At 42.0% G+C, this 27,127-nt stretch overlaps 1 protein-coding gene across 1 annotated transcript; it reads right to left on the bottom strand.

Annotated features, from left to right (window-relative positions):
* Positions 1 to 581: 581 nt before the first annotated feature.
* On the bottom strand, positions 582 to 16,110 carry hsd17b12b (hydroxysteroid (17-beta) dehydrogenase 12b). The gene is made up of 11 exons (XM_076997541.1): positions 15,773 to 16,110; positions 10,400 to 10,446; positions 9,154 to 9,229; positions 6,876 to 6,983; positions 6,441 to 6,505; positions 6,292 to 6,336; positions 5,742 to 5,776; positions 5,173 to 5,254; positions 2,771 to 2,836; positions 2,486 to 2,635; positions 582 to 2,066 (listed from the first exon to the last, which is right to left on the bottom strand). Exons 1-11 carry the CDS (start codon positions 15,942 to 15,944, stop codon positions 1,959 to 1,961), a joined length of 954 nt encoding a protein of 317 aa, XP_076853656.1. The 5' UTR covers positions 15,945 to 16,110; the 3' UTR covers positions 582 to 1,958.
* Positions 16,111 to 27,127: the final 11,017 nt, after the last annotated feature.

Below are 27,127 nucleotides of genomic sequence, written 5' to 3'. Positions count from 1 at the left end.
GTACATCAAATATGACAAGTGTGTGGTTACGGAGATGCGACAACCTTACCTACTTACCATATGCTTACTCACGGTTCACTTACTATTAAGTGCTGGAAAGCGTTTGTTCCTACATGGTGCCTCGATGAGGAGGAGGAACCTTCACTCAGGAGAAGCTTCAGAGCCTTCACCTTCACTTGGGACTCCTGCAGGTTTCTGCTCCACCAGCGTCAACACATGGCCGGGCCGAGCGGGAACTAACACCTTAACACAGTGGACTTCAGCGCTAAAAGCTGATATAGAGTTTGAGGACTCCCCCTCCTCCCTTTCCAAAATAACTAATGCCACTAGGCTAGGGCTTGCTAACTAGCAGAGTTGTTGTCAGGGACTAGCAGAATCGTGCACCGTGACGGGACACCTAGATTTTTTTTTTTTAACCCTAGATTTTGGCACCCGTCTGTCCCATCTGCTTTGCTGTCTGACACAGATTCCTCTAATCTCCGTCATGAGTACGCCAAACAGAAACCCAGGCACGTTAGTCAACTGTGAACTCCACCCTGAAATAGCATGTGTGCTCCTCTCCATATCATACAGTACTCGAATCAAGCTGAAAGCATTTGCTTTATTGTTGCTTTTGCACATCGAACACAAAATAATCGGACAACAAATTTCCATGGTGTACATTACTAAACGCTGTCTCAAATAGAAATGTTGCTTTGTGAAATGCCTCCCTAGACAATAGAGGGTGTTGCTAGGTAGATGAAAGAATTGAACCCTTACCCATAACCTGATCATTTTGCTACGTTTGTTTGCTCCAGTTTAAAAAGGACCACCACTGAAATGCTGTAGTTACAATAAAGCAATTTTCATACACAATAAACAGCCACAACGGTTTAGTGCAATGCAAGTGATGTCTTGCAGAAAAGATACACTTGTACCAACAGTTTGTGGTGCATACTAAATGTAGTGCATACAGTTTAACAGAAAACTGCCATTATACAAACTATGGGTGGTAAACACAATCATTAAAGTAAAACGTACAGTAAATGCTCAACTTAAATATTGCAGTACATCAAACTAATCTCTGCTTAAATCATAAGTGCATGGTCAATAGACACACTGAACTCTCTTTTAAAAAGAGAACGGACCTTGGGTTCCCTTTACCACAAGTGCTTTTCTTTGTCCAGGGGAATCGGCCATGCGATACAGATGTAGCAGATGCTGAGAAACACTACTTAAAAAGATGACGCTGGTGATTCAGAGAGCCGTTATAAATTAAAGTAAGTGCTTTGGAATGTGATCTACAACATATTTAGAAAGCTTCGTGATTAATGTTGAGCAATACTAGGGCCAATTCCTTTGTGTTCAGCACAAATTCTGAAGCAAGACAGTTATCGAGGACTGCAGCACTGCGTGGCATGTGGTCTTCCAGCAGCTAACAGTTGGTCCCCTAATAATCAGGTGCGTCATTGTGAGGAACACACATTTGTGGACTGCTGCAGCCCTCCAGAACACCAGATTACCAAAATGGAGGACCTGCAATGGAATGTAAACTTGGCCTTTAATTAGGCTTCATCTGTATCCAGAAATCCAGAATCATACGTGGCCTGAACGAACCATTGTTAATTTATATCAAAATGTGCTGAGAAATTGTAAAAGGACTGGAAGAATATTCCAGGTGCCACTTTGCAGCCCTCTTCCATTAGTGAAGTGAGTTAGAGATATTAACAAATTAAGCCATTTTTATTTTCATTAGCAACAATACTGAAGTGTACTGAACAGTACTGACGTTTGTACCTTCTCTCTATGGTAAATGCAAGTATCGATTGAAAGGACCACACAGTGAGCAATCCCCTTCATAGCAGGGTGGGTGTCTTGGACAGCAGAAAGAAAGGAAGGCTTCTCGAATTTGGGGGTTGGTCCATCACCTAGCTCTTCGGCGCCGCCCTCCTGCCCATCCCAAGCCTGTACAGGCCTCTTTAGCCCTGCTTCTGTTTCTTTAGGTAGCGTGCACGCTGAGACAGGCCCATACTCATCATGATCTTGTTAAGCACAGTTGCAGGCAGAAGAACTGTAGTGACCCAGCCCTGCAGAAACACACACACACACACACACACACACACACACACACACACACACACAGGCAGCCTGGTTAAATCCAAATTCCCGGCTCCACAACAACACGTTGGTGTTCCAGCTAACGTCATTCCGACCCACCGAACAGTCGTGATCAAATGCACGTATTTATCTTGCTTCACGGTATTAAATACCAATGCCTTCCGACAGAGTTAGGAAGTGCTCAAACAGGATTGGGTTAAAATACCAACCCAATGGTCCACTTTTACATGCTTGCTAACATGCGTGCACGCAAACTCCCCAACGATCTGTGCGTCCAAATAAACGCGGCAGGTCGATACTGAACACCTGAGTGCTCAACCAGATGGGAGATACTTCCCTGGCACGTCGAAGCTGAGTGACCTGTGTGAAAGTCTCGCCAAGCTCTCACCATGATGGCATGGGGCAGGTAGCCATTGGTCTGGCTCTGTAGACCCACGGTGCTTAGCTGGGCTGCCACATAGTGTTCAGGAGTGGGAACGTCCAAGGAGGCCTTCTTGATCTTGCTCAGCTTGGTGGTCACGTAGAAGGGCAGAACGCTCTGGGGGGAAGGGGGGTGGACATTTTACATCCTACCTTAGGGCAACTTTCCAGGTTTCTCTCGCACACAAAAAAAGCAACACTGCGCACTCCATTCCTCTCACTCCCTTTCTTTACCTCTCAAAATCTTACTTACCTGAACGATGATGCCCTTGTTTCTATACTCTGCGTCCAGCCCACGCGAGAAGTAGTCCACAAAAGCCTGTTGGGAGAGGAATGCAAACGCACCGTTGGTCCCTGAACACCGTATACCAGAGGTCACTAATAGGCGGACCCGAACGCAGTCCTATCCGGACCCAATCTCATTCCTGATTAACTCTGCAAATTTCTGTTTCCGTGGTCCGCAATTTGGATACGGACCCAAATGCCATCCCATCCGGACCCAGAATAAATTGTTAAAAATATTTTTTAATATATTTAATTTAATATAATATTTAATATAATATTTTTTAACATCTGACCTGTGCCCCCAAGGTGTCTCGCCACCTCTCTGTTATGCTTTCTCTTTACTTATTCGAGTATCTATCTCCTGCGTCGCTTCCTTCACTCGTGTCCACCCTTCTCTATATTATTTCACGCTGTGTGTACGTTCCCATGCTCACCGCTACACACGCCTTGCACACGTGCTACATTGTGTCAAGTTCGGTCTTCCCTGGCATTCGTAAATACCAAAATGAACCCATATTTTGCCTTAAATGAAGACGGAACAGGTTGAATATCTCTTTCCTCCATCTGTCTTGAAACCTTTCCGCACACGAGTGTGTCCCAGAACCTGCTGCCTAAAGTCTCACGTAATTTTGTAATTACGTAACGCGACTTAGAATCGATTTTGGGACATTTAAAATCGATTCTGAATCGTAGTAAATGAGAATCGATTTTTGATATATGAATCGATTTTTTGGCACACCTCTACTAAAGACAGACTATGCTTCCGATTACACCGCTACTACAAAGTCACAAAACATGTTTCAGATGTTTAGAGTGGCTTCATAAAGCCTTCCACCCAAAGTCTAGGAGCTAACAGAGTTCCCACCATGAAGACTGAATGGGAAATTCAAGTAGTCTGGATATGGGCAAAGCAAGCAAATTAGTGGCCATGTGACGATGGTTTAATAATAGAAAATGAACCATTAATTATTTTAAGTTATTTTTAATTAACCAAACTATTAAGTACAAAGATTAAGGCTATAAAGGTAATGACAAATTGCATATTCGTTTACTTCTATGTATATTTATGATGCCAAGGCATAACGAGTTAATCCCAGTGCTTGCCTGCTGGCAGATGATCAATTACTGCCACTGATCAGTGCATGTGCCAGGTTTAACCAGTGAAAGGACCAAACGGGACAGAACTGGAGCCACACACACTGCAGCTTTTAAAATTTAAGCACAGTAGGCTACACTAACCTTTAATGATGTCTACTCTTCACATATCCACAAATCAAACTGTGGACTAGAACTCGTTTTCTTTAACCATATGGTCACATGCGTCTCAATTCAATGAGGTCCTAGGCCTCAGTGTTCATTGGCTTTCGGGGATCCTTAATGTCTGGGGCCAAGGGACGTAGCCCAGCCATTTTGGCACTGGTTTACTTTCAGGCTAGTTTTGATCAAGTAGAGATTTTTACTCAGTTTCATGTTTTCCCTGCAGATGCACAGTTTCATGTTTCATGTTTTCCCTGCTGATGCAGAGATGGTTGAACTAATAAAGTATTCAGTATATTCAGTAATTAAGAATAATTAAGAGCATCACAGCACAGAAACTGCTGAAAGTCCCGAAGCTTCCGTGTCGTCTTCACGGACGCATAACCTAAATGGGTAAAAGTGCCGGTCAACCCAAAGTGGCTTGACTTTTCCAATATAAAAGAACAAAAAAAAAAAAAAAAAAAAAACCAAGAACAAATGGTACTTTGAGAACTTAAATTCACAACGTTATTCGCTGGTTCAACATCTCCCCTGTCATGTGGAACCAACTCATTTGGGAGGGTGGAGGTTTCCTCCATCATATCAGAAGCCTACGTGAGGTTTGTGGAGCAGCCAACTGATTAAACGCTATTTTTTTATAAGATAGTGGCGCCACGACTCCACCCCCCCCCCCCCCCCCCCCCCCCACCTGGAGCGGGGTGAGCATGCCTTATCCCTGCAGCCCCACATCAGATGGGCACGTCTGCGGTGCACATCAGCCAAATCACACAACCAGAACCAAACCCATGATTCCAAGGACCGTTTTAATTGACACATTCTGTGGTTTCCCTTCTTTCATGCTCAGCTTTTTAATTAAGAACTAAATGCTTCATCAGTCAAAAAGTAAAGCGATGCTACTTCGGGATGTTTAATGAGTTTCTTGCACCAAATGTCTAAGAATTTGTACACGATTCCTGGGAGCCGCAGAAGCGTGTTACCAGTGGAGGAAATGAGTGTGGTGGATGTCCAAAGCTTAAGAGTGGAAAGGTAGATGACAAAAAAAATAATAATCCAAAAAGATAATTTGAATAAACTTAGGCAAAAGCTCCATGTTACTGGCCGAATGCCACTTACCTTGGAGGAGGAGTAGAGAGTAAGAAGTGGGACAGGATACATGCCACTGGCAGAGGCAATGTTCAGGATAACCCCTTTGGACCTGCAATGAGAACACACAGCAGAGGCTCAGAGTTGTTTTCAGTGTCTATGTAGATTTTTATTCTTTTTTTTTTTTTTGTGACAGTGGTCAGACATTGTGTGCAGATTTTGCTGCACTTTTCAACAACTGTTACAATACAGAGATTTCGTAAATTAAGCATCAACGGTGGTGACAAACAGTTGGTGCTGCTGGACAGATCAATTTGTTCAGATTTTTTTAGTGATAAATCCCCAAATGTGGCCAGTAGGAGGCGAAACAAGGGTTTCGCTTCCCTGTAACGCAGTAGTACTCTAAGGACGACCACCATCACCTTCTCTGACAACACCTTACTGCCCCCTAGTGGTAAGGAAAGTAAGTAAACGTTATGCTAAATCGAAAAAAAAAACCATTATATTCAATCCAATCCATATACAGAATCCATTTCCTTTGGGGGACATAATTTTGATGTTCATCTGTTGTGCAGTGAATAACCTCTAATCAAACTCACCTTTCAACCATCCTGGGCAAGACCAGCCGAGTCATCTGCAGTATGGAACAGTAAGGCACATACGTTACAGAACTTGGCCGTCATACAGAGGGCTCCTTTCACAGTCTCTTTTTTTCTTGCTCTCTCTCTCACACACACAATTTTTCGATTACCCGAATGATGACGCCCTTGTTTTTGTACTCTGCATCAAGCCCTGGCTTGCTTACTAGCTTAACTGAAGTTCTGTTCGTGCTCTTGTGCCGTTGCAATATAAACCAACGGTCGAATGCTCAAACAGATCTACGTTTGGCCTGAAGGTGGCAGCAAAGGCCGACAGCGGCGGTGAATGTGCTTGACTTTAAACGCCTGCAACCTAACCGAGACGATCCATAACAATTTGTTATTCATTCATTTCATCACGAATTTTTTCATGTTTCAATACTGAACATCAGTGTGTCTACATGAGGTGGGGATGTTTTTTCCCAAATGTTTGCAAGGCAAGTTTTTCCAGGTTTTCAATCTGGTGAGTGTGCTACAAGTACAATTATTACAGAAGAGGTGTGCTACCGACCTGACAGACTGAGATGATGTTAATGTTGATCATATTGTTAATGAACTGTAAGAAGAGAAACGTTTGAAGATGAATTTCAACAGCACAAAAAAACAAAACAAAAACACTTTAGTGTAGATCCAAAGACATGAAAACATGCCGCCACTTACTTGATCGAGATTTGGTATGTTGAGGAAAAACTCAGGGTAAGAGTAGGACACTCCAACATTGTTAACTGCAAGGAAAATTAAACAGAGCCGGATTCAACACAAAGAGGAGACACACTGAGACCAGACTGGCATGTCCACCGATGCACTCAACTTGTGACCAGTAGGTGGCAGCAAACACCAACATGTGGAAGTGTTCATTAAAGAAATTCCTACTGTACTCAAGATACCCGCTACTTTAGAGAAAGAGCAACCAGTTACACAGTCCACGCCCAGAACATTTTGTTCCAAAAAATTCATGCGATCCGATTCCAGTACGGGTGACAGACACCGTGAGAACATCACAACCACAAAGACGAGCATGATCAGCACAGAGCGGCCGAATGTTGGCCGGGGAGAAATGCATTGTGCAGGCATGGGAATACGCATGCAACATACCCAAGACTCCAACCTCCAGGCCAGCAAGAGCAGATTCGATCTTAGAATAGATATCAGTGGAGCCGAAGTCTACGGAGATGATTTTTGTCTCAACTTTGTACCTGCTTTCTGAAAAAGACAAAGGAAATGTGCGTTAAAATACAGCAACCTGTTAAAAAAAAAAAAAAGATGAGTGTGTTGGAGTGAAATGATCAAGGTTGTCCTGTCTAAAAACCCAACAGGGGAAATGACAGATTGAGAATCGCTTGAATAAACTTGTGACGTCAGCAGAAACGATAAGGAGAACACGGATGCTTCAGAAAAGCAGCGTGAAGAGTAGTAGAAGAAAAAGCCACGGCCAAGCAGGTTTGAGACACTGGATCACACAACGTGCGACTGCAGTTGACCGAGGGGAACGCCACGAGGGCACACAGGAAGCGGGATGCAGAAAGTGGGGTATCGTGCTGCAAGAGGTTGCCAGTTCTCACCAGCGTTCCTCAGAAGGGGAAACAACACGACCAACTCAAGAAAAGACAAATGTTGGATTATTGTGTTTTTAAAAAAATGTTGGGAGCTTGTCCTGAACTGAACTCCTAGATTGTAGCCTGAACGTGCTGGTTTAACCCGATGCCCGATTCTGGTCTATGAGCAGGTCTATGTCGGGGTCGGGGGAGGGGGCTGGACCTGCCTCAAGTGGGCTTCTCAATTAGAGAGCACACACTCACCACAAAGAGGAGCAGAGAGAGGGAGAGAAAGAAAGGGAAGGAGATAGAGAAGAGATGGGGAGAATGGAAAAGATGGAGAGAAAAAAAAACATACTGTACATTACTCTTGTGCATTTGTATATTAATAATACATTTACTGTCTTGATTTGGCAACACGGATAGTTTATCATGTCACGTTAATAAAGCTGATTTGATTCAATTGGAGAGAAAGAGACCGAGGGAGAGTGAGTGAGTGAGTGAGTGTGTATAAAGAGAAGGAGAAGGGGAGGCATCAGACACTGATTCCCAGGCTCTGACCCAGCTGTGAACGTGCTCCTGATTCACAGAGAGCAATGCACAGGAGCAGGTGAGCTTGCACACTCACGCTCCATGTAGCTAATTAAAGACCCCAGTGCAGAGTAACACTCAGACGTACGGCACATCTAGCTCGTGCCTTCAGACGGCCAGGTGTCCAAACTAGACTAGGCAAAAAAACAAAAAATTGTGAATGTAAAAATTCACAAGGTTCTAGGCTTGTCTAGTTTCTAGACATCACAGTTTGTGTGTCAGTGGCTCTCTGGAATTCATGTAACACAAGTGAAGCAGGGGGCGTCTTCACAGCCCACAAGTCAACTTGTATGGGTCCATAGCCTGAAGGAGGACTGGTTGAACACAACACCAAATCCAATTAGATGTCTGTTGGAACCTTCATTCCGTACTGACGTATAGATCATGTGCGAGAGAATAATATTCTACACGTGTGCCGTTTCATGATTAAAAAGTTCACGAGGTGCTGTTGGTGCCAACGAGCGGAAAGAGATCGGAACCGTGTCTCGGAGGATGCACCTCCATCTGTGTGAAGGTCCGTCTCAGAAACACAGCAGCCAGGCAACTCCTCTGGCAGAGAGCCTGCCTTTGAGTGCACCGCTAAAAATAGCACTCTTCATTAACATCTACACTCATTCAGCAGAGAGAGAGAGAGAGAGAGAGCGAGAGCATGAGAGAGAGAGAGAGTGCGCGAGAGAGCACGAGAGAGAGAGAGAGAGAGAGAGAGAGAGAGAGAGAGAGAGAGAGCGCACAGGAAGATTTACACACATTTACACACACGCTCCCATGCACAAGGCTGCACCAGATTATGCTGTCCTCTACAGATCAAAAGTGGCTCTGGGCTGGGCGGGTTGGTCCGCTGGATCAACCGTCCTCTCTGCACCTGAAGGTTCCTCCCGCACGTCTCCCGGCACAAGCCTGTATTTCGCTTGAACAGGGCGTTTGTGATGGCGCCTCACAGATCCGATTTTCAAGTGCATTTTTATAATGTAAAATGCATTAAAGGCTGTATGTTAGTGCAGCACTGTTCAAATTGTAAAGGACGTCTTTCTCTATGGCAATGTCTTCTGTCTCGTTAAGGCACTTTGAGTGTTGCTGGAGAACAGAAGATCCTTGTTCAACACATTATATCACATCCATGTTCAACATCTCCTTGCACAGGTGAATGAGAACACACATGAGGCTTAAAGGTCTACGTATGAGGCTGGGGGTGTCATTGGCATAGACTGCCACGCCCACAGAATGTGGCTGGGGCCCCAAACACATACCTATTGCACTGGAGACCTCGACAAGCTTCTCCTGAGTACGACTGATGAGGACGATGGCAAAGCCCCGCCGAGCAAGCTGAGAGGAGGAGAACGAACACACACACACACACACACACACACACACACACACACACACACACCTGCTGTGTAGTACATGGTTACTTGAGAAACAGGATATTTTGCAGTTGAGTAAGCAAGGTGTACAATCATGTAAAGCCAAAAGTATGTGGACACGTGTCCTATTTACCGAACCAACAGTAAAACGTGATGGGCGGAGGTCAGTGGCCTTGAGCTGCTTTCAGGGATCAGACCAGAACCCTTTATTGCAGTGATGCCAATGCTATAGCACACGAAGACAATTTCGAAATATATTTACATTACTTCGGAATGTAAATACATACATTTACTGTAATGCCTCCAGCTTTGCGGAAAGGTTCGGGGATAATGCCGTTACTGTTACAGCGTGTGCACAAAGGCAGATGGTCGGGTTGTGGAGGAACTCCGGTAGACTGCACAGGTTGGGAGACGGGCGTGTCCACTGGGAGCCAGGCTCTCTCATTCATCAGTGCCTGACCTCACAAACGCTCTCTTTGACTGAATATGCACAAATTCCAACAGACACACTCCAAAATCCTATGGAAAGCCTTCCGAGAAGAGTGCTGCCTGGTATATGTGCCAAGAGTGGTCAAACACTATATTAACATCCATTGTTTTGAAATAAAATATCGAATAAGTTCATACAGGTGAGATGGTCAGTTATCCACATACTTATGGCCATAGTGTAGAAGAAAACCCAACAAAGTGCAGAGCTCACATCATAATCCCCATTTGTTGTAGACCATAAAGCATTTTTATGTTGCTTTTAAGAAATCAAGCCATTATATAAAATTATTCCACCACAGAGTGACTCACTCATAAACATGCACTGAAGTGGGCCCTAAAGTGCTTCACAAAGAGTTTTCTAGGAACTACTTTTGGCCCGACAGTGGTCAAAACGCGAGCGAAGGTCTCCAGACGAGAGGAGAGGCGGAGGGCTCGCCGGTGGGTCTGACGAGCGAGGCATGCCTCCGACAGTGGAGTCCTCCCCAGATCTCCTACTGAGAACTCTCCTCAGATGAGTCATCGTGACTTCCGTGAAGGGAGGGAAGAAAAAAAAAAAAAAAAAACTCCAAACCCCCCCCCCCCCCCCCCCCCCCCCCCCCCCCCCCCCCCCCCCCCCCCCCCCCCCCCACCTTTGCAATCTTACCTCCTCTGTGTAGGCTTTCCCGATTCCGTCGGTGGCCCCAGTTACAACTGCACACACAGGGAGAGAGAGAGAGGAGAGAGAGAGAGAGAGAGAGGTCAGTTAGAGGAGGTGGCGTCTTCACAGCTTATAACAGCATGCGAATGAGCCAAAGCCGCCATGTCGGACACCCGTGTGTCTCGTCTCCTCTCGCTCCGTCAGACACCTCTCTCCCTCTTTCCCTCTCTCCCTCTCTCAAATGTGATGGAGCCCACAACTCAGCCTGATGAATTACAGCCTGTAGTGTCCAGAAGAGACGTGCAGGGACGCGCATGCGGAAACGTGTGCGCCACGTCCCCCCTGAAGACAAGTCACATTTATAGAAAAGAAAAGCCTGCCACGCCCCGGGGGGGGGGCACAACCCCTCTACCCCCCCCCCTGACCTTTCCACAACTGGTGTCACGAGAGGTGGTGCTAATTAAAGATTAAAGATTTACATGAGCAGCCTGCCGTTATTGAAAGAGCAGGAGCAGACAGACAGACAGACACAGAAAAAGAGAGAAAAGGAGGGAGTCCGACCAAAGATGTGTGGGGCTGGGGGGTGCAAGACAGAAAAAAAAAAAGAGGAGTAGAAAAAAAAGCAAGAGAGAATGGGGTGAAGGAGGAAAAGCAGAAAGAAGCAGGAGGAGACAGAGGGAGAGAGAGGGAGGGAGGGAGGGAAGGATGACGAACAATAAGACGCCACGAGGGCGGGGCGAGCGAGTCCTGAGGGCAGCTAAAAATAGCAGGGAGGAGTTGAAGAGCACGCGGTGAAGGGAGAGTACAGTCTGGGTGGGGGGGGGGCACAGAGGCAGGAGAGTCATTTTCCCCCCCAGTTATTTTTAAGCACATTTACAACATATTACTCTAGGTGAGATTAGAATGGAATACTCCAAAAAATGCTCAAAACGCCATATAAAGGTTCAGAGTTATAGTGGGAGGGGATATTTGCAAATGGTTACAGCCAAATTTGTTTCCATACTGTGCCATAAATCGTCCTGGCCGATGTTGAATATTCATCACAATAAGTGCTTCCCCGGTTCATTGACAGAGTGATTTTCGAGAGCTGGCTTAACTTATTTGGCATGCGCTTTATTAATTCAGCTCAGTGGAGATACAGGTCCACTCTAAAACCTCAACTTTTCCACTGAGAGGCTCTGGGGAGAGTCATCATTCATCTTAGTGCAGAGGTGGTGTCTTTTTTTCGTTTTTAAATGGGGATCGTGGTGGGGTGTGTGTGTGCGTGTGTGTGTTGGGGGGACACTGGCTCTGAATCATGTTCGACCTGCCCCGTTTTATTTATTTATTTATTTTTTAGCATGGGCTAAACTTAGAAAGGCATTCCACAATGCTGATTTGAGCACTATGCTATTATGTAGTCTATTTGACAAAAAGCATGTTTTTATTTATATCTGGCCAATTACTATTTTTAAAAAACCATATTGATCAGCATTTCGCATTTTTAAAGCAGTATGTGCTACCAGTGTCAAATTTAAATAGATCAATCATTCCACTGCACCTGTAAACACCCTGCAAAATCGTTACAAGCACAACAGGCAGACACCCAAGATACTGCAAACCCAAAAGTCGAAAAACACAAAGACGCTAAATGTGATTGGAGAATTCTGGCCACCAGATGCCAGCAAAAAAATAATAATTCAGCATTATTAACGATGAAACCTGACCGCGCCGTCTCGTTCTCAGAAACCACAAAACTAGGGAACCAAATGCACAAATCTGGTGAGCCGAAGCATGATTTTACGAGCGCGAGGACGCGCCCTCTCCGCGCGAGCGCGCTACTGCTGCAGCCGCAAAAAAAAAAAAAAAAAAAAAAAAAAAAAAAAAAAAAAAAACATTCAGGGGGGCTAAAAAAAGAACGGGAGATTAAAAATACCGGGCAGGCACTGCAGCCTCGTCTGGAACAGTCGCAACACTTGAATACCAACGAGCGTCAGCCTCTCCCGGCGTCACACACACCCCCCCCCCTCCGCGTGCACGGTGGCCAGGTCGGCACGTGCAGTCCCGGCGTCAGATTTACAGCACGAGCGCGGCGCGACGGGGCGCACGCGGCTTACGGATTTAAAGTGGACCGTAAACGGAGAAGAGGCCGTGACGAACAAGGCTGCACCGCCTTGTTTTCTGGCCACCGTGTGACCAGGCTGTGGCGTTCGGCGAGAAATTTAACGTTGCAGATGAGTGAGTGTATTTTTTTTTTTGCAATCCGCACCCACCCTCGCTGACGGAACGCGGGCGCGCCAGCCACTGATGCGTGCACGAGCCAAGTTCATTTCACAGGGACGAGGTTGTGACAAACGGCCTTATCGTTGGAGTAAAAACACAAACGCCCTTTACGTCCAACGTTTTTGAAGGGGTAAATGTCTCCCTCACGGTCCTTGGACGTGCAGGTCTATACGGTATTGCGTAATCGCACGCGCCTCTCCGTCCGCAGACCGGCACCTTCACTGGATGTTGCAGCATGGGCTTCCAAGAGTCCCCGGGGCTCCCACTCCCAGATACACGATTCTTTAAATAGCATGGGATGCCACGTGCCTCTCTCCATAGCCTTAGTTGCTTTACATCAGCAGCACGGTTCAAAATGAGAGTTTTTTTACCACTCTAAAAATAGCTCACCATGCATCCCGCTTTCCCCGAGGCGAGATATTTTCAGAAAGGGGAAGAACCATGCGAATGTTTTCCACGCTCAAGTGTGCAGTACAGTAACATCGATTCATAAATATCCGTTAATGAAGCATTCATAAGAATTTTCAAAGGAAAGTACATGAAAAAGCAGTCTTATCAAACCCATTATCTTACAATGCAACAGGAAGAGGGTCTACACATCTGAGAGGGAGATGTTTCAGAAGAACATGATGTCCAGCCCACCTTCTACACGGTTTGCAAAATAAAGACAAACATCTTTACTTGCATGTGATGAGGTTGCAACAAATGTTATACACTGTCAATTTATTCTAAGACCTGAAGCAGTATAAACCCATGACTAATTATATTTAAGCCACTATGTTAATGAGGTGCAACACCACAAAAGTTAAATCTTTATCAATCATCCAAAGCAACTTTTAATTTGAGCAGCTGAGCATCACGCCTACGATGTGTAAAACTGCGTTTTTAATAAACTCCAGGTCTACAGAACGCAAGGGGGGAGAGGGGAGCGCGTGAAAGACACGGTGCGAGTCCACGTGCAAGCAGGAACAGCGGGGGAAGAGCAACACATTGTTTCATGAGTGAGAGGAGAGATGGACAATGGAGCGGCTCAGCGGAATGGGAGGAGTTATGCAAAGCAGAGAGCTGCTGAATGGGAGGAGTTATGCAAAGCAGAGAGCTGCTGCACGCGTCAGACTGTGCACATCCCGAGAGACGTGAATATACAAGACGACGCACATGTCCAATCGCATCACTGCTCTTAGCCAGCCAATTAGAGCCATAGTCATAACTTCAGCCAAGAACAAAATCCCTTCATTCATGAAAATAGAAATGCAGACACATTCACACTATGGGAAACTGTCAGAGAGCTGCTAAAAATAGCCTGGGCCTGTTTGTTTTCCGGGTGTGTGTGAACCTCCTGTATGCTCATTGATTTTCATGTGTTGCTGGGGTGACACAAATTTACAGTCAATGTCTGCTATTCCTAAGCCACGTGACGGGCTAGTACAGGAGGACAGAACTCAAAGTCGAACAGACGTGGACAAAAGAATGCTTCCACAAGTCTGCAGGAAATATACAGCCAGCCAAAACCATTGATAAACAGCACAGCTGTTTTCAAGTCAATCATATTGTGTCAGTGGAATATATTATTCCATTAGCCTTCAATTCAGAAAGTCACATTATTCCCAAATTGTTCTCTACTGAATGTACAGAGTTTGTTTTAATGTCTGCATAATTCTGCACTTTCTAATAAGAATTGTCTACCTTTTGCCTAACATAGCCTACATCAGGGGTGCTCATTACGTCGATCGCGATCGACCGGTCGATCGCGAAGGAAGTGTCGGTCGATCGCGAAGGAATGTGCGTAGATCGCGTCACATAAAATAGTAGTAGATGAATCGCACATCTGCACTGACGGTTGTATTTTGATTGACATTCACGGTAGCCAATCTGCAATCCACTCAACAAATTACGTTCGCGCCCCCCCCCCCCCCCCCCCCCCCCGCTCAACAAATTACGTTCGCCCCCCCCCGCTCAACAAATTACGTTCGCCGCCACCCCGGTAGATCTTTCTGACTTGGTCACCTTATAAGTAGCTCGCTAGGTGAAAACTGTGGGCACCCCTGGCCTACATCATACACAAGCAGGCCCAATCAGGACTGTGTGCACGGTGCATCTGACACAGTAAAGCTGTCAATATTAGAGTAGCTTGTTTATGTTGTTGTTGTTCTCACAAAGTGGGCCGTGTAATCACAGATATGACGATAACCGTCAACAGGCTTTAAGCAAGGACGAAAGCCTACTGACAGAAAAAACAGTGCAGCCTTAAGTTCAAATATTGTTCTCCTGCCTGCAAACACAGAAATCACTCGAGAGATTATTTTATACTTGTGATTACCACCAACAGTACATTAATGTACATCAACACCCTTCCAAGAATGACTAAACATCTCAAGAATAGACACCATGGTCCTTTGCATTTTACAAACCATTAGAAGAATAGTTGCTTCTGAATATGCAGGATTATGTACAACATAAGAATGTATTTTAGTACAAGGCACATGTTCCAATGAAAGACCAGACAGCTGACAGTGAAAGCAGATCATTCAAAATAAATCCAATATATCTAATCTAATATTCTGTGATATCCAAAGCCTACGATTTCAAAGGTGGACTTTGCACTTTCACTTGACTACTGTTCAACTGCCATTGGAGGGAGAGGACATGGGGTGATCCCACTAACGTCACTGGAGCAATCATGTCTAATAAGGTCCAACAGACCTGAATTATAAGGGCACTTGGTCCAAAACTGTGAAGTTTTCTTTTTACTGATCACACTTGCACAATAAGTAATTAACGCTAGGCCCGAGTGTACATTTCTGGCGTTCTATTGATATTTAAAAGCCTCTTAACCGCTTATTAATTTGTAATGTGCAAATCATTTCCTTAGAATTTATGTTCGATCATTCCATTTCCTATATTAATATGTGTGTGCTTGAATTACAAACCAAATGCATGTATCATTAGGACTAAATGAAAGCATGAAGAGTCTAAAAACATCATGACTAACTTGATATCAGATTAAGCAGCTAATAACCAGCCTTTGTGTATTTTTATGTATCTACCAGCAAGCTAGATGCGTAGTTAGAAAGAAAACACCTGTCCAGGCCTTTGTCAGTACCATAATTTACTAACCTGCCCATTTTCCGAGTTTGGAGGGTCTAATTAGAGTTCCGTTCCCCAAAACCCACACGCGGAGCCCGTTAACGAGTCGGTACACGGTACACAACGACACCCAGGCCACGGTGACGGCGCCTATCCAGAACAGTGGCGCTTTCAACTGCTGCAAATATTGTGCTAAGTCCATAATTACAACCTCCACGTCCCTTGGGGTCACACGACAATACGACTGTATCTGGAAAAGCGTCCGCCGATGCCGCCCTTACACGAAAATTAAAACAGCAGTGAAATATGAAGCACACTATTCAGCACTGCGTTGGACTAAAGCGCACAACTTCCGCGTTGGTTTCGTGTTCCGGTGTAAGTAAGGAAGCTCGACTTCTGATTGGATGATTCTTCCGTTCGTCAAATTTGAGTTTTAGGGGCGTATTTCTACGTCTCGTGGGGTTTCAATTCTATGAAGTTAGTTATGAAACTTAAGGGTATGTTTCAGATCATTACTTTATTATTTTTAAATGACACTTAAAAGCATTTGTTACCAGCAGTCTGAAAATAAATAAGGATAAATAGGTTTTCATTTAAAAACGTGTGATCGTGGAAAGGCCTAATGATTTGTTAGACCAGTATAAAGTATGACATACTATGCTAACTTGCTGTGTTATTTGGTATTTAGGTATTAATATAAAATTAATTAATTTGAACGTAAACCCGTTATGTTATGGGTTATTTTACACATGTTGATTTGCATTACAGGCAGTAGCTTGCTGTACCCCAGTAAGAAGGTAGCTAAACAATCATTTGCCTCGCCAAGTAAGTTTGCCGTTTGTTTTGCCAAACCTTCATGAAAACTTGTTCCATGTATTAGTCACAAGCTTATATATGATACAGACGAGAGTGTTACTTAAGGGGCCGTTAAATCCATTTCAAAATGACAACACAGAACACACAAAGGTCAAGAATAGCTTCTAAAATTGTAGTTTTCAATGCAAAGTGTACGCGCGGATATCTTTGAGTTATTATGACTTGGACTTGTAACAAAACTGCTCTTCCTTTAAGCATAATTTTAATCCGGGACGGGGAAAATAAATCTCAACTGCTTTAGCTTTCAAACAAAACTATAATTTATACATGCATAAAGGTGCATACTTTCAAAGCTATATTGACCACTTCATTGGACTTCACAATCTGATTTTTTCGGCTTGATTCTCTGTGACATGGAAACAGGATTTAAGTACAGACAGACACGCACACAGCATGCACGAACACGTTCCTGCACATGCTCATTAGGCTATGCTGAGAAAATCTAGAGTAAAGCTTCTGGCAAAATAATCCTTACAAAACAAAAAAAAAACAGTTTTGAAATTTATTTTCAACATGTATTTTCAAGACATATTCTGTTAATTCATTATGGAATAAGCTGCCAATATTTGTGCTGCATAACAAGGCTTACATCTCTGGGACTGCTGAGTAATATGCGGTTGAGGGGGTTGTATATTCAGCATTCTTATGTTACCACTTTGTATTACAAATACAAACTTATTTGTGCATGCTGGCTGATGTAGTTCAGCTTGAAATGGTTAATATCAACACAGATAAAGCAGAAGAGCTATACGCTATACATATTAAGTCTAGTTTATTTTCACTCACGTATAATCTAAATGCTGATTTCCTGACATGGAAAAAACATTGCCAAACTCAGTTCCTCTGCCTGCTCTCAGACATGATGGTATATATATTCATGCTTTCTAGATGAGTTGGTAATGAACTTTTAGCTTTGGAAAAATAAACATCAGTATATGTAAATTGTAGCAAAGACCATAATGAGTTTTAACCATTGTCAGAGGATGTGTTACACATGCACTCTTAACTCTCTACACATACACTCTTAACAACAAGTCCCTCTTCATTCTTGTTTTCAGAAATGTGTGTTCAATTCCTTTAGGCTATATTCGTAAATGACTCCATAGACCCTTCATAACAGGATTATCTATATTGTTATTCCAACATTCCATAAACCAAACCCGTGTCAGGGTAGCTCATCTGACTGCTACTCTAGCTCAGATCACCGGATCACAGGCTACTGGTATATTTAAGAAGCAGCTAAATACATCCTCTGTAAAACATGTCTATTAGTTTTTTTATTTTATCTGCAGTGCGTATCGGTGTATATTTGCCCCTATTTCTTAATTATCAAACTACCCATGTTACATTAATCTTTGTTTATGACCAACTGCAGTTTATAAAGGGGTAAGCGTAGCCTTTGACTAAACACAGACTATATAACCTGTGGAGAATAGTACCACCTAATTTTATTGGGAAGCACATTACATTGGAAGCCTTATACAGTTTTCTGTACAGTTTTCTGTACAAATGTTTTTGTTATTTACATTTACTAAAATTTATATTAGATATTTTAAAGAGAATATTTTGTTGTAGAACATGTTAAAACACTAGTAATCACATTAGTTGTCTTATAGATTTAATTATACTTGCCCAAATTAAATGTTTTTTCTCCTTGCTTCTTGCAGCCTAGCAGAAAAACTTTAGCATCGATTAGTTAGAAATACACACATACATTAACAGACAATTGACTAACACTCTGAGACCAGACAAGAGCACTTTTCAGTCACAGAATGCACAGACACGGCAAACTTAGGCTTGAGTGTTCAAATGAGTGTTCTTGTGATATTGTGCCTATTAGGACAGAGCCCAGGGTTTATAATTAACAAGCCAAAAAGCTATTTTGTGAAAGCAGTCTGAGACTGTGTCCAGACTTGTTTACAACATTGTGCATAGGTCAAAGAGAAAAACACTCAGGTAAAGCCAAAGGCAGTCCATTAACTGCATTTACAGACTCCATTTAGGCACAACATCCTAAAAAAATACACAAAGCTGGAATGAGCAAGAGGGTAAATTCTAGACAATACATACGAGACAAAGGCCAAAACCTTTTGGTTTTAATCATTTTCAGATATGGCAAACTAATGTCAGTTATACTAAATACAATAATTATATTGCCAAACCAATGACATGAGTAAGATATATATAAAAAGTATGTTTTCTGGTTTATACATTTACAGCATTTGGCAGACAATATTGTCCATAAACGACTTGCAAAAGTGTTTTTTTTGGCTCTATTGTTAGATAGATCCATATTATCTAGAGTATTTATGCAGTGTGGTAGTCTAGTTGTTTCAGTTTCCTTTTTTACATTTCCTTCTGTACCTTGTTTATTTTGTATCTATATGGCAGATTTATTTGCCTCAATTATGTGATGCACTTTGTCAGGGAACTTATATTTATATACTTTAGCCATTGTTCAGAAACAAAAACCCTAGAATTGTGATTCATGTGTTAAATCCAAACATTTGGTCGTATGAAACATTAACGGAGGGATTGATTTGAGCTGCAAGTGACACAAACTGTGTGTTTTCACAGTGCATGCTGATAATAAACATAAAACCATTAACATAATTTGCCAAATAGTAATATGGCAGGAATGTATAATAGTATACATTCCTATTCATAGTATATATAATAGTATGGAATGACAGGACTGTACTGAGTGTTTTATTTTTCTTGTGACTATCTAGTCATCTTTTAAATTAGAGTTGATTTGCAGAAATGGCATTTTGGAGAATCCTAACCTCATCATCATCAGTACAAACCTTCAGACACAAGGAATATCTGCATCACTGCATTATATATCTTATAGATCACAGCTTTATTTATGATATTTGATTATTTTAATTATGTCAGATTTACTGATTAAATGTTTTTTTTAGTTCTCTGGCACATCAAAATGTCATGCTGTGGATAAATTTTGAAAGGACTCATAAAGACCTGTTTTCACAAGTGCAAAACTACATTTCATCAAATTTTTGGATTCATGGTACTTTAATATCATTCATTTAAATATGTATATGGAATCAGCTGGATTACTAGACAATGGCTTTCCTGACATATTACACTACATAATATATGTTGTATTAAACAGTGAGGAAAACCTTAGAACAGCTTATTTATGTTCAAATTTATAAATGGCCTGACAGACACAAAATACAGGGCCAGTTGTAACACAGCAAAACAATAATAGAGCAAAGATAATCAGTACTAGAGGGAAAGGCATCCAGAGGCAGACTGTCAGACATATTTCTGTATTGCTTAATTCTTCTTTGTTATTTAATTTCTCAAATGCAACTAATTAAATCTTAGCTTACTTTAACAACCCGACTGTAAACAGTGTCAAGCAGAAGAGACATTGGTTCATTAGGGACCATCACGTTCGACCGATTAAAGGACTCTTATGTGCGAGGTTTTTCATCCTCCAAGTCTTGGTCCATTGATCAGAAAAGGAGAAAATTGGGCAAATGGAAAAATGAAATCTGAATGTGCCAAACTGTAATAATGGCAATTGCTCTCAAAATGAGATTTAATAAATTATGTATATTAAAAGAAAATTGACATAAGTAATTATCCTATAGATGTTTGTTATTTTCTATAACTTCTAATTAACTGTGAAACATGAACAGTGAACTGTTCTAAAAGCCCCCTTTCCCAAAATATATTCTCTGTGGCATCACAAACAGCAATGCATGAACTAACTTTGTCAGTAAGCCGCACACTCTACAGGTGGGTAGCTTAAACTAGCAGATTACTAATAAACATGTTATCTCTTACAAACATGCTACTAGGTAGGAAAGCTGCCAGTAGGTAAACAACATAAGTGGTAGGTCTGCAGTTTTGCAGAGAAAATGACAACTATGACTACAGACGATGGGTATGAAATGCAATCCTGAACAACTAATAGGCTTACAGTTTCTTACTTTACACAGTGTTTAAAAATGTAACAAACATATTTAGTGACAATGTTTAAAACACCTGAAAAACTTTAAACAACAAAATTTATTTGTGGTTTTTGTGATTTTCTAAGAACATTCTACACCTGATTAAACAAGAAATATGCTAATTATGTCACGGAGACAAAAGTTCTTGTACTTGTTGACACCTTAATTAAATCACCATTGATAAAAAGTAGGCTAGAAATTGTTGATGTAAGAAAGGTTTCTTTTAATGTTACAGTGTTAATGCTTAGGTTGCTGTGTCCATCTTGACATCTCAGTGTCTGCTGTATGCACATATGTCTATATTTTTAACTTGGTTAATAATTCACTTTATATTTAATATTTAATATACAGACATTACAGCTGTAGTATCCCTTACTGCATACAGTATCCTATTTTCTGCTGGATAATCCTGGTTGACTCCAGACAATAAATCTTTTTTAGATGTAACACCTTGAAATGTCTTACACAGTGAAGTCATATGCATTGAATTAACTCGTGCATAATGTCAATTTGAGTTTCAAATGAAAGAATTTGGTGTTGTAAGAAGTAATGAAGCCTCAACATTGTTCCTGTGCGACCACTTAAAGGGTGGCCCTTTTGGTCGGGTTCCCGACACCGGGCCTTCTCGTGTCCGGGACAGATGCGTGATGTTTTTTTCACAAATCGTGCTATGAGTCAGGATCTTCATTTAGACCACATCACAAAATTTATGAGAGCAAGAATATAATTGCATGTGGGGAGCAGGGGGACTGGCGTAAGTGAGAGAGCCCCTGCTCTCGTTAGGTTTGGTAATATGGTGACTATGCATATTCAGGACAAATAATCAATATACAATCTAATGTAGTTATGCGTTCAGGTAAGGACTACAACACAATACACATACAAAGCTCAGGTGTTTGATGCAAACAAAATGAAGTAGCTTTGGAATGCTTTAATATTTCAACAAGCTATATCAAATTGTTCCTTTCTTCAAATCAAACTCGATCACATCAGTAAACTTAAAAAAATGACAAAACCAGCTTGGATTGTAACTCACATTACAAATGTAAAATCTGATGTGATTCATTTAAACCTTAAAACCATAATAATAAATTAGGCCTGCTAATTTATTCATTAATTTTTTATGTTTAGAAAAGTTGTGAAACGCAGATGATAGAAAACGCATGTCTTACGGTCTCGGCACACGTTGCTGCTGTGGCCAGGCAGGGGGTGAGGAACGGACCTGGGCCACCTACACAGGTCGCAGTGTTCCTGTGTCTTTGGGGAGGGTGCAATGCTCATCACCTGTTCCTGTAATATTCCTCAGACTAATACTGATAAATATCACGCTGACATATTAAGACTTCAATGTCTGTGTCCCCCTGGCTATGTAAAACATTAAATGAATTAACATGCTCGAGTGTGCAGGAACAATATAAAAAGTGTAAAACCTAAATTGCAAACGCTGTAAAAACAGTTTCTGAGGCTCTTCTTTCAGGAAGCTCTGGACAATAATTTGAGTTTTACTTCATGTAGGAGTTACATATGCAATAATGAAATAATATGCACAAGCTCTGTCTCCACGCAGAGGCCTTTATATTGTGATTGCATATTGTGAATTCAGTGCATAAAGAAGCATCGTTAAGAAGCACCGTGGTTGTAGTGAGTGTAAAATCTAGTGATAGTGCTTGTCTTATAAAAAGCACAAAAAACCCATCAGATTCATGAACCGTGCAGCACTAAATTTAAACAACTGACCTCATCCAATGTCTGTATAGAATGTACATCAGTCCAAAGTAAAAACAAATATAATATATATTAACGTTAAAGAAATCATAAAAGAATGAAAAGTACAAAAATCCTTTCTCTACTGACTCGGTCCCTCACCCCACACCACCCCCACTCTCTTTCGTACCCTGTCTTACTCTCAGCTAAGACAACAGGACTGGAATAGACAGCGTACAAATTCAACATACTGGTGTGACTCATTTATCCTTTAACTATACATTTGTAGAAAACATATCTGTGTTAACAGCATCATTTCTGTTTGGTCAGAGGAGGGAACTCCATTGCTAGAGATGTGGAGTTGAAATGTTACATGGCTCTATCGTGCCAGTTCCATATCAGCGTTTTCATCTGGGTGTGTGTGTGTATGGAGGGGGGGGGGGGTGTCAGACCTCACTTTCTAATGACAGTGAGTAAAGTCAAGATGTCAGCGCAGATATAAACAGACATGCATGCATACATGATCACACACATGCACAAAGTCATGACACCTGATTTATGCCAAAATGTGTTGCTTTTATTTGATTTCTCAAATTACACAAAGTGTAATGCCTCTGCACAATAAAATTTATCTTTTTATTAATTAAACTATCCTTCAGTTAGTTTGTTTGATGACCGAGCTATTGTATTCTTCACAGGAGTGATTAGATCAGACATTAGGCCACGTCGTAGAACAAATATGATGAGAATCAGAATCATGTTTATTGGCCAGGTATACATGCTGATACACACATGGAGTTTGATAACCAAAGAGTTTTCCGAAGATGCACAGGCTTTGTCTTCCTAAAGAGGTGCAGATACCTGTTAAGTGTTTCATATATATCATATATTCACAAATGTACTTTTACATTTACATTGTGTGCGTATGTACTCTGTAAAATGTAAACATGTCACTTATGGACTTTACAGGAGTCTATTACATTATACCCTGTGTTCTGACATTTGTCATTTCAACAAAAATGAGCTATTTGTCGTCTGGCTTGTAAATTAAGAGAGAAAGAGAGAGAGAGACGTCCTGTGAGGTGTAATGCCCAGTGCTGTGGAGTTCAAACAAGCATTCGGGACAAGGCACAACATCATCTCATAAACCAGTAAATAAACCAGTTATATTTGTGTTCATTTAATGTCAACGATGAGAAAAGTGAATGAGGTTCTTGTATCTTACACACGACTATTTTACTGTTCGTGCATCTGATGAAACCAAATAACAGATTGCTGACATTTTTATGCAAACGTTACAAATGGGTAGGACCACCTTAAACACCGTTAAAACACGTGTGTGCTGAAGTAAAGTAGGACTGTTGTAGGTTCCCTTTCCATACGGCAGGGGTTGTTAACCTGGCTGGTGTTTGGATGTCTAATTCAAAGAGTTCTATCATCCTAGTCCGTTTTGAAAGTAGCGTCGAGATTTTTAGATATATCCGATACCAGAGTTGCTACTTGACTTTAACAAAGCAGAATGCAACAGCACCTGTGCGCGTCACGCGTGTCGCTGCAAAACTCCAGATGTCACGATCAAGATGCAATATTTTCATTGTATTTGTCCTTTAATACATGTGCCCATTAATTCGTTAGTTTTGCCTTGCCATGTGTAACAGCATCATCCGAAATAATTAACATGTTTTATACACTCCCAATACACTCCCAAAGACTTGACATTTGGAAAAAGATTTCATAATTGTTAAATGGTTTAGGCGGGGTTGGACGCATCAAACAATATTATGATGTGTGACAGCTTTTGGGGTAGAGAAGATACAAAATACAAAGATGGATAACAGAATTACAGGTGGTGTGTCATTTCGCCAAATGGATATCACAGCCAACGACGAGCAGAAATGAGGAGCAGCATTCTCCGGCTCACGATCTGATATTCGGTGTGTGTGTCCTCCGCAAATGCTTTTTGGGGTAAGGGCTTCCCATTGATAGTTATAAACAGCAAGCCCAGACCGCAAAAAGATTCGTGAAGGACTGCTGAGAGTCCATATCCAGTCGATCTTACACGCGTAAAATGTGACATCCGGGTTGCAGGTCTTGCTTATAATTATTGACAATCCGCGTTGTGGGAGAAGGGTGGCCACACCGGAGCCCAAGGCTCGTCTTGTGCAGTAGACTCCAATTCTAAACATTCATTGTAGAAACATTCTGTCATAATGCATAGAATCCCTTCTCGGTCCCTTTTCGTCCGAGTGCAATCCTTGCCAGTTTATCCGAGGTCTGGGACAATTCCTATCGTAATACTGTACATATTCTCCTATTCGTGATAAATAGAAAGCTGATCTACTCCTGTCAGTCGATAGATCTGTCGAAGGAGGGGACTTGCTGCGCTCCAGATCACAGTAAATAGAGAGCACTGAAGGATTTCATTGGAGCAGACAAAAAATCGTCATGGACCAATCAGTGTCCTTCTCACACAGGAACCCCCCTTTTTGAAAAAAAGAGTGTGTGTCTATATATATATATATATATATATATATATATATATATATATAACTCTTTACAAAGCATAAAAGATAACTGTAGATTGTCTATAGTTTTCCCATAAGTAGTTCATACAGTCATCGTGTATTTGATCAATAAGCAATGTCTTACATTTATATCGGCTTAAAGAGGTATATAGCTAAAATACTACATTTACCCTGGTAGGTGATTCGTAATCCAGTTTAGTGTAAAGTCTCTGACAGCCAAGACCGCCAACATCAAGCAACACAGCACAAAATGATCCAAACGTACACTTACCAAAGCCACCACCTCCACTAGATCCTAGCCGACTATAGACAACTCTGCCCGTTCTTTATTCACCAAAGACCCATGTTCCCATGTCTCATGAATTATGAACATCATTTCTCTAAGTTTGCTATATTTGGACACCCCGCAACACACACACACACACATATAAATTACAAGTGAGCCCACCCCCCTACAGACGCGCGCGCAGACACACAAAAGACACACAACAAACTATCTCTCTTACACACACACACACACACAACCTCGCTCCCTCACGCTCACACACACGCGCAATGAAACTCTCTCACCCGACAACCCAATACTCCAATCCGTTTCTGTCAATTGGCTCCGGATCCCAAGGTCAGAAGCGAGAGTGACAGAGGAGAACAGCAAGTGCGAACGTTTAAAGTATAATCTTCACCGAAAGAGACGTTATGAAGAAATTATTAGGCTGTCGTTTCATTTGTAAAAGTCTCCAGTCAGTCACGATTCCCTCCATCTGTCTCCGGCACTCAGTGCTTTGCCCCTACTGACGCAGCCGACGCGTATTACTCACGTTCGCAGTCACGACTCGCGAATCTGTGTTGTTTCCGATGAAATAGCACGCCAAAATGAATGATCTAGGATCACCATGCCCATATCTACTTGATACTTTTGACAAAATATGGAAATTTGGTCTTTTAAGTGTTAAACGTGAACCTATTCCACAGACAAAACATGGGCTACCCACGGTGCTCCTCACAAATCCACAATGCCGAGCACTGACGTTTAACACAGACCGTTTTGTTTTGTAAAGATACCGTACATCTAACATTCTAAGAAAAGACGACTACCCTAAGGTGTCACCACATTTAGAAATCACATTTACTTGCCCTCGAGTGTCCAAACGCGATTTTAACAAATTAATTCATTTCTTAATGTTTTGTCATGTGCCAAGAGTAATAATATTGATAATAACAATTAAACTTATTCTTTTCGCGTTGAATGCAGACGCTTCAGCAAGGTTCTAACTGGTTACGATGGAGGACCTTGTGCTCTGAATGAGTTATTCAGCACATCTGATGTTCTAAATTGAGTCAGTAGTCAGATGCACAGACGTGGTCTTCAGGTACTCAGGTAAACGTCATTAATGTTCACACAATGCAGTACCACCAGCAACGAGTCCATTACCAATAAACAGGATAAATAAACTGACCATATTATCCTGATCGGGAGGGCTGACAGGCACTCCCTTTGCGACATTAAGAATGGATCTTAACATAATTCTTTGAGACAGTTCTGAAAAACTCGGACATTTCGTTTGTGTCAGAAAAGTCGTTACAGGATATTTACATTATCTGTATTCGATATTCTACTCGGATGATAGTGCAAGGCACATCGATATCATTGCGATGGCACCAAGAATTTCAGCACCCATTCAGTGGACAGTTCCTGTGCCAACGAGTCCACGGAGATTTCTTGACAACGGTATTTGGGGGGACGTTTGCGAAACAGCTGCACCTATGGTATTAACCAGTTTAGAGTTAGAAACCTTTGTGGTCACACAGGAGTGCCTCCAATTTAAGGCTTAAATGATAAACCGGTTTAAGTCAAAGAAAGGCTCAACAGAGCCGACATGCCAATGAGGTCCGAATCGATTCTCATTCACTGGTTTGCCGAAGAGGTGATTCCCAAACACCGAAAAAATATCAAACAGAATTACGCGTGAAGCACGAAGTCACTTCACCTGTGTATTTTTTCAGCTTTGTGAGCACAAGCTATGCATAAAACAACCAGGAAATCTTAGGAATGATAGCCAACTAGACACCTAATCATAAAAGCAGTAAAGCTCACCATTTGCCAACGGGATGCATTTGAAAGGGTAAATGTTTTTATACACAGCAGTGTAATATTTTGAAACATTGTAGAAATCACACTGTTTTGTCTCTCCAAACGAAGACTCGTTCTGAGGGTGATACCCCTGTCTATTTCTAGATCACGATCAAACTCTGTTGCTATTTTTAGACCACTAGGAGGAAAAAAAGGCACCCAC

The sequence above is a fragment of the Brachyhypopomus gauderio genome, chromosome 1 (genome assembly GCF_052324685.1).
Source record: "Brachyhypopomus gauderio isolate BG-103 chromosome 1, BGAUD_0.2, whole genome shotgun sequence".
In the NCBI taxonomy this organism is placed as follows: Eukaryota; Metazoa; Chordata; class Actinopteri; order Gymnotiformes; family Hypopomidae; genus Brachyhypopomus; species Brachyhypopomus gauderio.
Note: the sequence above shows the minus strand (reverse complement) of the source record. Positions and strands in the feature narration are given on the sequence as shown.

Excerpts from the sequence above, each read along its gene's own strand:
- hsd17b12b (XM_076997541.1), bottom strand. The coding sequence starts at position 15,944 with ATGGACTTAGCACAATATTTGCAGCAGTTGAAAGCGCCACTGTTCTGG. Across the intron at positions 5,777-6,291 it reads ACATCATCTCAGTCTGTCAG|ATGACTCGGCTGGTCTTGCC; the intron begins GTCGGTAGCACA and ends TCCATACTGCAG. Across the intron at positions 5,255-5,741 it reads TTGCCCAGGATGGTTGAAAG|GTCCAAAGGGGTTATCCTGA; the intron begins GTGAGTTTGATT and ends TTCTCATTGCAG.